This window comes from Bos indicus, chromosome 17 (genome assembly GCF_029378745.1).
Source record: "Bos indicus isolate NIAB-ARS_2022 breed Sahiwal x Tharparkar chromosome 17, NIAB-ARS_B.indTharparkar_mat_pri_1.0, whole genome shotgun sequence".
Classification (NCBI taxonomy): domain Eukaryota; kingdom Metazoa; phylum Chordata; class Mammalia; order Artiodactyla; family Bovidae; genus Bos; species Bos indicus.
This window is the reverse complement of record NC_091776.1, coordinates 57,430,492-57,442,955: the sequence shown is the minus strand read 5'-3', so window position 1 is coordinate 57,442,955 and position 12,464 is coordinate 57,430,492. Positions and strand designations below refer to the sequence as shown.

Sequence of the window (12,464 nt, the reverse complement as noted above, 5' to 3'; positions counted from 1 at the left end):
ATAAAAAGAGGTCATTTCTGGGAAATTCTTTCCTATTCATTTTCCAGCCCAGCCATTAGAGAAAATCCACCTTTCCTTCAACAGGAGGAGGGGAATACAGCCGATTTGTGGCTTGGCTGAGTGGGAGGCTCAGCCACCCCGGGGGGCCCAGCCACCCCGGGGGGCCCCACCAAATGCACTCACTTGGGCGTGTGGGCCTCGTCTACGCGGTGACCCAGCTGGAATTCATGAGACTTGCTCCGATGCAGGGCCGTGAAACCCGGGATCAGGTGAATCAGCTTCCGGGAGGAGGGCGGCGGGGTCCCCGGGGGCTTCAGTTTGTTCTTCCTCCTCATGGGCGGCGTGCCCGGCGGGGTCACGGTGGTGACAATGTTGGGGGTGCGCGGTGGGGTGCGGACCGCGTGCCGCTGCCGGGGCGATGGGGGCAGGGACCGGTGCCCCGACTCCAGCGGCGGGGGCGGGCACAGGCCCGGGTAGGCGTCCACGGTGAGCCTGTCCACGTGGGTGTACACGGGGGCCCCCAGGGTGGGGCTGGCGTGACAGTAGTGCTGGACGCACTTGGACTGGACCCTGGGGCTCTGGGAGAGGTGGGTGCGGATCCACGGGGTCGGTTCCGGGGGGCACACGGGGTTGTTCTCCTTCCCCGTCTCCGTGGTGGGCCACTGGATGGTCCAGTCTTGTTTGGAAAGGTTGCCTCCTGAGTTGGAACAAAGAAGCAAAGACGACAGGTGAGCTATGAGAAAGCTGCTTAATTACACCATCTGCACCTTACCACATAAGCACATTATACCATACACACCCTGAACACTGCCGGCTGGGTACAGGGTGAGAGCGAAGTGCTGTGTGCATATTTACATAAATTATGCACCATGAGTTGGAAGCACAATTTACATATATTCAACCACACCCACTTGGCCCCAACAAAAAGAAAGAAACCCTTCCTTGACCCTCTCACCATAAGCCTCATTCAACAGCCTTGCCCTCCTCTGTCCAGGGCTGGGGAGCCCACAGCTCAAGTGTCCAAGGAAAGAACTTGCAGGTGTGAGGAGAGAGGAGGAGGATGGCAAGGACACCAGCATAGCAGTAGGAAGGGGAGTTTTTGTTTGTTTGTTTTGTTTTACAACAGTTTATTAGAAAAAAAAATGGAGCACTGAAAAAGTAATATAATAAAAACATCCTACTGTCTGAACACAACTTGAGGTTTTCAGCCCTGATACGAGCTACGTCAGAAAATAAAAATAAATCCACTAGTGTATTAACATTTTTCACTCATTTTCTGTATTGAGAGTACAAACACAAATTTGGTCTACATGTACAGACCCTCAGGCCACAAAGTGCAGTCCTTCCGCACCGTCTATGCAAGGAGATGTAAAAGCATAAGAGTCAAATACCAATACCAAACTACAGGATCCAAAACCATCTAAATCAAGCCAGGTACTTCTCCGGGTCTCTTTTCCGGGCTCGTCTCGAAGGTGATGTACGGCAACAATGGGGCAAGTGGCTTGGCGGCTGCAAGGATGGGTGAGGGCAGACTTCCAGGCTCACGGGCCTAGTTGCAGGGTGCATTTTATACCACGTTCAGTGGAAAGCCAGTGAGGGCTTTGATCTAAAACTTCATTTCTCCAGTTACCATCTGTCACCGTACAAAGATATTACATTATTATTGACTATATTCCCCACACTATAACGAGACTCGCCACGGTGATCATTTTGTAATATATAGAAATTTTGAATTACTGTATTGTATACCAGGAACTAACATGGTGTTGTAGGTCAGTTATCCTTCAAAAGACAAACAAACTCGGAGACAAAGAGATCAGATCTGTCATTCCCAGAGGCAGGGGTTGGGGAGGAGGGGAACTGAATGAAGGCGGTCGACAGGTACAGACTTCCAGTTACGAGATAAGGAAGTACTAGGGATGTCATTACAACATGATTGATACAATTAACACTCTCATTTGTTACATATGAATGTTATTGAGAGAATAAATCCTAAGAGTTCTCATCACAAGGAAAGACAATAATTTTTTTCTGTTTCTTTTCTTCTGAATCTATAGAAGATGATGGATGTTCACTAAATCTATTGTGGTCATCATTTCATGATGTATGTAGGTCAAATTATTATGCGGGACACATTAAACATAGACAATGCTGTATGTCAAACATTTCTCAATAAAACTGGGAGATAGATATTTAGATGTAGATAGATAGAGACAGATGACGGATAGATAGATGATAGAGATAATAGATGATATATGGATTGATAGATGATGGATAGATTGATGATAGGTGATGATTATAGATAAAATTTTAAATAATCCAAAAAAATAAATTAAAAGAAAGTTCATTTCTTAAAGATACTGGGGATGCTGCACGGATAAGGAGAACCCAGTTAGAGGGTATCACAGCGCTCCAGGCAAGAGGTAATACTGCCTTCCACTTGAGTGGTGGCAGCAGAGGTGGAGAGAAGTCGGCAGGTGTCAGTGGAGGACCACGTGGTAGGACTTGACAGAAGGCAATTGAGTGGGCCCTCCCAGCACAGGCCAAGGAAGGAGACTTGGGGCAGAAATAAATCCCAACTCATGGCTGACTAGCATTAACAGTAATAATTACGATAAGGGCCATAACGAGAGCTAATTCACAGGGCCTCTGACAGTTTATAAAGTGCTTTCACGAACACTGGCTCACTGCCCCCCTTTTAATTAAAACAACTCATTTTGTTATTACATATTCATTATAGGAAAATTAGAAAATTCAGATAAGGAGAAAGGCAATGCTGTTCTACAGCCTAGCCGTCATCCCTATTAACGCTCGGCTATGGAGCCTGCCAGATGGTTTGCTGTGCATTTTTTTTTTTTTAAGAAATGCCATAAGATCTTATTTAATGGTTTGTCATCTGTTTTCTTCATTTGTTATATTGAGACTGCTCCACATCTTACTTAATTTTCATAAATCTGTGTGCAAAGGGCCATTTTGATCTCTACTTTGTAGATAAGGAAATGTATGGACAGAGATGATGTTTCCAAGGTTATAGCAGAAGTGGGGACTGGCAGCCAGGATTCAAACCCAGGATCTCAGCCACCCCAATAAGGAGGGGACCAGGCATCTGGGAAAGAGTGGGACCTGCATTCTCTGAAGACCCTGGACCATCATAATGAGCCAAATAGGAGCAGGAGCTGGAGCCAGGGCTCTTTCTTGCAAGAGTCACCCTGTTCCCTCCTCCAAGACTTTGCCAGAACATTCTACCAATATCACCATCATTACGGTGTCGATTCTCAAAATATTTGCACATATACATCAGCCCCGTGACAAGAGAGTTAGCTCTGTTAGTGACTTGGCCTTAATTCTGGCTCACCTACTTCCTGGCTGTGTGACCCTGGCACTCATCAGGCTTCTCTGAGTCTTTATCAGCAGTGAGACAGGACAATAACAGACATGCCCCCTGGGAATGGTGTAGGGCTCAGATGCAACAACACACACAGTGCGCTGAGCCCAGCACCTGGCACACAGCAGGCACTCCACAAATGTTAGCTGCTTGTATTGGCATTCCCCACACCATGGTGACATCCACCACCTCCCATTTACAGTGTGTGCACCTGTGCTGAGAGCTGTCCACACACCGGGTGACGTCACCACTCTGTGTACCTCTAGGAAGTATGAGGTTCAGAGAGGCCGAATAGCTCTGAGAGCTGGGGACAGACAGAGAATCGAGCCCAGATCAGCTTCTCCGTCACCCGGCAAACTCCTGACTGATGTATTTGCTCAGGAAATACAAACATATTGCCAAATGGGCATAATTAAAGCATGTTTAGGAAGGCAAATCTATTTTTTAAGTTATCTTGATCATATATTGCCCTCCAAGGCCACAGGAAGCACTTTGGGCATTATCACTAGACCTCACGGTCCCCTGAGTGAAGTGAAAAGAAGATGGGACCATGACTCAGAGAGAGCCAGCTGATCAGCTCCGTGACCTTGGGCCCGTTACCTGACCTCTCTGAGCCTCTGTTTCAGGGTTTGTGAAACTAGAATGCTCATGGCTCCCTTGGAGGGTGCAGCGAGGGTTAAACACACTCATTCATTCATCCAAGTATATTTCACAAGTATCTGAAGTCTTCTCATATACCAGGCCCTGTTCTAGACACCACGACAAAGCAATGATCAAAAGAGCTGAAAGTCCCTGTCTTCAGAGTGCACGTTCTTGGTAAAGAAAGAGAGAAGAGAATGGGATGAACAAAAAAGTGACGGTATATTATCTATAAGATGTCATATATAATGTATATGTTGTCTACAATATGTCAGTGATAATAAATGCCATGGAGGAAAAGAAAGCTGGACTTGGGTACCAAGAGTGTGCTGGGGATACCTCAGTCAGGAAAGGATGAGTGGGCATCTGAACAAATATCAGAGTGAATCAGGGAGTGAAATAATGAGATAAAATGAGTCGCGCCGTCAGTAGAGCCTGGACCATGGGATGATGCAGACAAACGGGCAGGCGGGTGAGGACGAGTGAGACAGCGACTCTGGATGCCGGAGACTCGTCCCATCTGCTCCCCAGGCTTTCGCTGGGCCGGCCCCTGGGGTCGGGTGTTTGTCTTCCTCTACCTTCACGGAGCTCACAGTCCACTGGGAAGATCAATGATGAAACAAGCACCTACTGCAAACTACACTCCCAGGTATAGATCCAAAGGAACTGAATGCAGCACTCAAGTGTTTGTATGTGAATATTCATATCAATGCCCATCGCAACAGCCAAAGGACGAAAACAACTCAAACGCTCATCAACTGCCACATGGGTAAGGTAAATCTGGCGTGTCCATAAAATGGAATATGATTCCACCATCAAAAAGAATTAAGTACTGTTACATTCTATGATTTGGATGAACCTCCAAAACACGATTCCAAGTGGGATCAGAATGGCCCATGATTCCATTTACATGAAATTTCCAGAATAGGAAAATCCATAAAGACAGAAATCAGACAAGCGGTTGCCAGGGGCTGGGCTGTGAGGGGGAGGAAGGAATGGGGAGCAACTGCTTAATGGGTACAGAGTTTTGGGGTGATAAAAATGTTGTGGAACTTGACGGAGGTGATGATGGTTGCACACCATTGTGAATGCACTGAATGCTGCAGAATCATTCACTTTTTTTTTTAGGCCACCCCATGTGGTAAATGGGATCTTACTTCCCTGACCAGGGATCGAACCCATGGCCCCCCGCATTGAGAGTGCAGAGTCTTAACCACTGGACCTCCAGGGAAGTCCCCATTCTCTTTTAAATGGTTAATTGTTAATGTTCTGTGAGTTTCACCTCAATTAAAGAAGTACTTGCCATACAAAATAGGGAAGCCCCTGTTGGAGGAAGCACAGGTGAGAACAGAGGGGAAGAAGCCAGCCCTCTGGGGAATGAGGCGGAAACGCATCCTGGAGGAGAGGGCACCTATGCCCAGACCTTGAGGATGAGGGAGAAGGTCCTGGGAAGGAGTGGGGTGGAGAGTGTGGGAGGAAGGGTGCAGGCAGAGGGAACAGCAGGGTCAAGAGCCAGATGATGGCAGACCAGGGTGAGTCTGGAGAACTTCGGAGAGTCTGGTGTGGCTGGAGATGTTCCAAGGGAGGAAGAAATCCGAGCTGAGGCTGCAAAGAAGGGCAAAGTGCGACTGTCCAGGGATTTACTCTCCTAAGCTGATCCCCTGCATGGGGCTCCTGTGGAGCTCCTGGAAACCTGAGGCAGCTGAAGGCTCAAGGCCATCAAACCCAGTAATGACAAGGGGGAAGCTCTGTTCCAACACACCACGCAGCTGTAAGCTCGAATCTTGGACCCCAGCCTCATGGTCATGCCCAAGGAGGGGCTGGCACTCCCCCAACCATAAGTGATGATGATATAGAAGCCAAGTTCTTGCCTGGCCACTGTTATATCCCCAAGCCTTGGACCCAAACCCCTACTCATGCCAAGGGAAGGGCTGGCTCTCCTGGTGGACAAATGCTGAGAAACGGGTTAGGGCTAGAGACTAGAGTTTTTGCCCTCATATCACTGTTATATCCCAGCCCTTGTTCATACCACGGGAGGGGCTGGTGCTTCTCTGATCCCACAGCTTAAAAACCACACAGTGCAAGGGAGTGGGTCCATGTGCCATGGAGTCCTGCTGGACCCAGTGTGCTGGCCCAGAGTGCACACTGGCTACTCCTCCTGTCCCTCTGTGATTAAAACTGGCCCAGAGGCCCTGGTATGGGGCTGTGTGAGCATCCATTCTCGTTCAGTGGGACCCGCTGTGCATAGGGGACACGACCAGGTGAGTGTTGTGGAAAGGCGCTATCTGGCCACAGTACGGAGAAAGGGTCGGACAAGTCAAGGGCAAGCGCAGGAGCCCAGCCTGAGGCTGCTGAGGCACCTGGATGGGAGATGCTGGGGACCAGGAATGGAGTGGTGGCCGCAGAGATGGAGACAGCTGGGATGACTAGTATAAGAGGAGGAGAAACAAACAGCTGTCATGACTGAGAACTTACCATTTTCCTGACACTGTTGTTTCAAGCGATTTACTTGTATCAAATTGATAGCCACACAACAATCCTACAAAGTAGCCAGAAATCACTCTAGTTTGTAGACAAGGAAACTGAGGCACAGAGTGTTGAAATGACTCACTCAAGACAGTTGGAGGGAAGGACAGCTGGGCTTGGAGTCTGTGCCCCTGAGCATGACACTAAGCCAAGGCTGACGTCCTGATTCCACCCCTCATCTCGGGTCAGCACAGCAACGGGAAGTGCAGAAGGGAACGGGGCACATGGAGCGATGTGCGCACGGAGCAGTGAAGCACAAGGAGCACATGAAGGACATGACGTAAGTTCAGGGTCAGACCGGCCAAGTCTGAGCTTCCTGCCGGACACCTGGTGGCGATGCCCAGGATGCAGCAGAATTCCGCCTCCTCCTCTGGCTCCCTGGAAATCTTGGGAGCACTGCTCAAGAAGTTATTGGTCGAGCCTGAAAGAATTGGTCGGGGGATTCTAAAACCTTCTAAGTCTATCGAGGAGTGTCAGGCTCATTTTATAATTTTTTTTTTAAAGAAAGACATGACATTTCACCTTTTGCCTCCTTTCCCATCTGACCCCTGAATCTTCAGAGCAGACATCCATGGCCCTGAATTATAGGGCAGGGAGGGGACATAATGAGCACAGCACCCAGTGACTGACTCCCCCAGAAAGAGAAGAGATGCCTCCGCACATTGAAGACTTGCTTTCTGAGCCAAAAGAACAAGAACTGGTTCCAAGTAAATATCAAGTAAGGAAATGGGACTTTTTATATGCACAGAACACCCTGGAGTTTGCAACATGATGCGTAGAGATTAACTTGTGCCTACCTTTCCTGTGCCTCGGTTTATTAGTCTGCAAAATGGAGATAACATTAGACTATTTTGAGGATTAAATAAGACCGTACAGGTAGAGCATTCAGCATGATCTTTGGCACACAGCCAATGCTGAATAAATGTTAATGAAAATGGGAGTAAAACCACCTATTTTTACATGATGCTGGTGAGGACTAAATGAGATTGATATGCATATATATAATGTGTCTGGCCTTTAGGACTTCCCTGGCAGTCCAGTGGTTAAGACCTCACACTTCCACTGCAGGGAACAAGGGCTCAATCCCTGGTCGGGGGATTTCCACATGCCACACAGTGCAGCCAAGTAGTAATAATAATAAAAAAATAAATAGATGCCTGGCCTTCAGTGCCTATGCCCCTGATCTTGCCTGCTGCCATCCCCTACTGAAAGCAAAGCCAAGGTACAAAAGCCTCTGAGTCCTTACTGCAGTTAAACTGTATCCCCTCAAAAGCTATGCTGAAACTCTAATCCCCAGGGCCAGTGAATGTGACCTTATTTGCAGACAGGGTCTCTGCAGATATGATCGAGTCAAGATGAGGGAACACTGGATTAAGGCACATCCTAACCCCAATGACTGGTGTCATTGGAAGAGGAAAGGTCACACAAAGGAGGAGGCCATGTGAAGACGGAGGCGGACACTGCAGTGATGCAGCCACTGGAACTGGAACTTAGATGCCACCAGAAGCTGGGAGAGAGGTGTGGGACTGATTCTCCCCCACAGTCTTTGGAGTGAGCATGGCCCCACCAACATCTTGATCCTCGACTTCGAGTCCCCTGGAACTGTGAGAGGGTACACTTCTGCTGTGTTAAGCTGTCTAGTTTGTGGTGGTTTTGTTACAGTAGATCTAGGAGAGTAACAGAGCCTTCAACAGGGAGTCAACAGTGTTTACCGAATCCAGACTGGGGAGTAACAGTACAAAAGTTAGCCTTTGGAGGTGGTTAGGACTTGGTGGCCTTTACTGCGGTGGCCTGGGTTCAAGCCCTGGTTGGAGAACTAAGATCCTATAAGCTGTTCAGTGCAGGAAAAAAAAAAAAAAAAAAGTTTGTATTTTAATCAAAGAAATATATCACATGGTTGAAAGCAAAAAGGTATGAAAACATTTTTGCTAACAGCAGTCCCCTGCCCAATCCTTCTCCATCCCAGAGAGGCAATCATTCTCAATTCTTCTAATTTCCTGAGTGTTTATCTCAATGTTTATCTCAACTAATCCCCAGTTAGGGGATTCAGTGCTTGTCTTACCTGCCCTATGAGGTAGGTGTCATTGAGCTGTTTTATAAATAAGTTCTAGATGAGGGACAGGGCTAAAGTTTCCATAGCTGGTAGTAACCTTCACCTTCAATCTTTACCTTGATCATGTAGCAACTGAAGTTGAGCTGAGATCCAGTGCCCCCCCCCTCCCACAGCCTACAGTTCCTCCAAACACACACACACATGCCTCCATGAGATTCAAGGAAGTACTAAGTTGGCCCCAAGGATCCCTGTCCTAAAGTTTCAAAGTTCTGAAAGATAAAAAAGAGGGAAAAAAAGCTTCACTCTTTCCAAATTTACTTCTCCATCAAATTCTCTTCTCCTTCACTCTTACATTTAAAATGTAATGTTTGGGGATGGAGAAGCAAAAAGCCTCATTTCATTATCCAAATTGCCAGCTGTTCAACTGTCGACTTCTCTCTGCTGATGCTTCAGAAGTGTTTCACTGATGGGCTGTACTAACATCAACCCTTCCCCTCTCTCTTTTGATCCTCTTTTTAATAAAGTCTGAGGGAAGAGTGTAATTTTTTATTTTAAATAGGGAAGGTGTGGCACCAAGGTGCTCTGGGGTTATTAATCGTTGCCCTTGCTATCTTGTCATCCGTTTCTGGAAAATCATTTTATTTCAGGTCTTGAAAGGGCGGGGAGAAGGGAATAGGTTTTAAGAAATGAAAGGTCTGAGGATTGATTAAAGACATTTCAAGGTGCAGGGATTTTTCTTTTGACATTCTCCGATAAGCGTCTACAAGAAATAAAAGCCATTATCAAGAGAGAAAGTGATTTCAGAAAGTCTAGGCAAGGGTCTACCTTTTTTGTCCCTTTCCATTAAAATTTTATAAACAGGCAAACGTGTGACTCAGTCCTTGTCTGAGTTTCAGAGCCAGCATCAGAATGCATATATGCTACTATTTCAGAATCACCCCTGCCTGTAACTTTTGTGACTATTTCAAAATGCTTGTCAGTTTAATCCTCATAACTTTTCAGCAAGAAACAGAACTTTCAGATGCTGGTTGAACAGAATAGACTGAAGCCCTTGGTGGAACAAAAACAAAGCGTTTGTACTTTAATCCCTTTAACTTTGTGACAAGAAACAGAACTTTTAGATGCTGGTTAAAAACATTTCACTGGAGCCATTGGTAAAGCAAAAAAAAAAAAAAAGTAACAATAACATTTACAATTAACACTAATCAGCTCAGTTCAGTTCAGTCGCTTAGTCGTGTCCGACTCTTTGTGACCCCATGAATCGCAGCACACCAGGCCTCCCTGTCCATCACCAACTCCCGGAGTTCACTGAGACTCACGTCCATTGAGTCAGTGATGCCATCCAGCCATCTCATCCTCTGTCGTCCCCTTCTCCTCCTGCCCCCAATCCCTCCCAGCATCAGAGTCTTTTCCAGTGAGTCAGCTCTTCGCATGAGGTGGCCAAAGTACTGGAGTTTCAGCTTTAGCATCATTCCTTCCAAAGAAATCCCAGGGCTGATCTCCTTCAGAATGGACTGGTTGGACCTCCTTGCAGTCCAATGGACTCTTAAGAGTGTTCTCCAACACCACAGTTCAAAAGCATCAATTCTTCGGCACTCAGCTTTCTTCACAGTCCAACTCTCACATCCATACATGACCACTGGAAAAACCATAGCCTTGACTAGATGGACCTTTGTTGGCAAAGTAATGTCTCTGCTTTTCAATATGCTATCTAGCTTGGTCATAACTTTTCTTCCAAGAAGTAAGCGTCTTTTAATTTCATGGCTGCAGTGATTTTGGAGCCCCAAAAAATAAAGTCTGACACTGTTTCCACTGTTTCCCCATCTATTTCCCATGAAGTGATGGGACCGGATGCCATGATCTTCGTTTTCTGAATGTTGAGCTTTAAGCCAACTTTTTTACTCTCCTCTTTCACTTTCATCAAGAGGCATTTTAGTTCCTCTTCACTTTCTGCCATAAGGGTGGTGTCATCTGCATATCTGAGGTATTGATATTTCTCCTGGAAATCTTGATTCCAGCTTGTGCTTCTTCCAGCCCAGCGTTTCTCATGATGAACTCTGCATATAAGTTAAATAAGCAGGGTGACATATGCAGCCTTGACGTACTCCTTTTCCTATTTGGAACCAGTCTGTTGTTCCATGTCCAGTTCTAACTGTTGCTTCCTGACCTGCATACAGATTTCTCAAGAGGCAGGTCAGGTGGTCTGGTATTCCCATCTCTTTCAGAATTTTCCACAGTTTATTGTGATCCACACAGTCAAAGGCTTTGGCATAGTCAATAAAGCAAAAATAGATGTTTTTCTGGAACTCTCTTGCTTTTTCGATGATGCAGCGGATGTTGGCAATTTGATGTCTGGTTCCTCTGCCTTTTCTAAAACCAGCTTGAACATATGGAAGTTCACGGTTCACGTATTGCTGGAGCCTAGCTTGGAGAATTTTGAGCATTACTTCACTAGCGTGTGAAATGAGTGCAATTGTGCAGTAGTTTGAGCACTCTTTAGCATTGCCTTTCTTTGGGATTGGAATGAAAACTGACCTTTTCCAGTCCTGTGGCCACTGCTGAGTTTTCCAAATTTGCTGGCATATTGAGTGCAGCACTTTCATAGCATCATCTTTCAGGATTTGAAAGAGCTCAACTGGAATTCACTAATAAGATTTACTATTTACTGAGCACTTACTATGTGCCAGAGAGTATTCCAAGTATTTTTCATGTACCACATGACATTATCCCCACAAGACCCTTTGGAGAAAATTCTGCCATTGTTTCCATGTTACAGCAGAGGAAATGGAGGATTATCTGAGAGAGTGAACTACCCAAGGTCACACAGCTAATAAGTGGTACAGTGGGGTTTGCAATGCAGGTCTGTACCCCTTTTCATCTAGGTCTTTCTAGGAACCTCCCAATGCCCTCAGGAAGCAAGACAGCCAGCCAGCAAGCCCTTGAAAGGCTGATCTGTTTTACACAGTGTTTTTGGATCAGCACTAGAGGCAAGTCAAATACTGTACTCATTATAGCCACTGCGCCTGAAAGAGTGAAACCAGAAATCCAGGATGGATTTTCAAGTTTCTGGTTTGGAGTGCTTGCAAAGAGAAGTAAATAAGGACAAATGAAAAACACACTGTTGCCAAAGCAATTCAACATTGGCAAGAATCTTAATCTAAGATCACGTTAATGAGCTTGGCATCTGGTCAAACTGTGGGTCCCGCTGGACACTGTCTCTGCCCCCAGGACATCCCAAGCAGGACCAAAAAAATGCACTGACCCCAGTCTGTGCAGGTCGTCTGGGAGATGGGTCAAGCCAGGGAGCTTGGGCTCTAACCCAGTAATGCTTCCTAGGTCTTGCTCTATGAGGTTTTTGTCATTTTATTACCCACTAGGAGATCTAGATAGATTAATTTTTGGTCACTAACCTTAGGGTGGCTTTTCTGTTCTAACAAAGCTCCTTTTGAAAAAAAAATTATTGAAGTAAAATTCACATCAACCACTTTTAAAGTGCAGAATTCAATGGCATTTTAAATATTGTCTCTATTGGTTTCAAAACCCTTCCATCAATCCCCCCAAAAAACTATGCCATACCTGTTAAAGAGCCACTCCTCACCTCACCGCATTCTCCCAGCCTCTGGTAACCACTAATCCATTTTCTGTCTTTCTGGATTTACCTCTTCTGGATATTTCACATAAATGGAATCAAACAATATGTTCTCTTTTGTGACTGGCTTCTCCCACTTTCCATCATGTTTTCAAGTTTCATTCATGTTGCAGTCTATATCAGAATCTCATTCCTTTTTTATGAAATATTCCATTCTGTAGGTAGACCACATTTTGTTCATCTGTTCATGAGCTGATGGATATGAGGGCTGT

The 12,464-nt window shown here is 46.0% G+C and overlaps 1 protein-coding gene across 4 annotated transcripts in view; it reads right to left on the bottom strand.

The window, feature by feature from the left end:
* Nucleotides 1-12,464, bottom strand: part of KSR2 (kinase suppressor of ras 2) — a 485,310-nt gene that overhangs the window by 278,197 nt on the left and 194,649 nt on the right. For all 4 annotated transcript variants that reach the window (XM_070769588.1, XM_070769587.1, XM_070769585.1 and 1 more), the window contains one exon: nt 184-697. In XM_070769588.1, the coding sequence (XP_070625689.1) occupies nt 184-697 (514 nt within the window). The remainder of the gene's footprint in view (nt 1-183; nt 698-12,464) is intronic.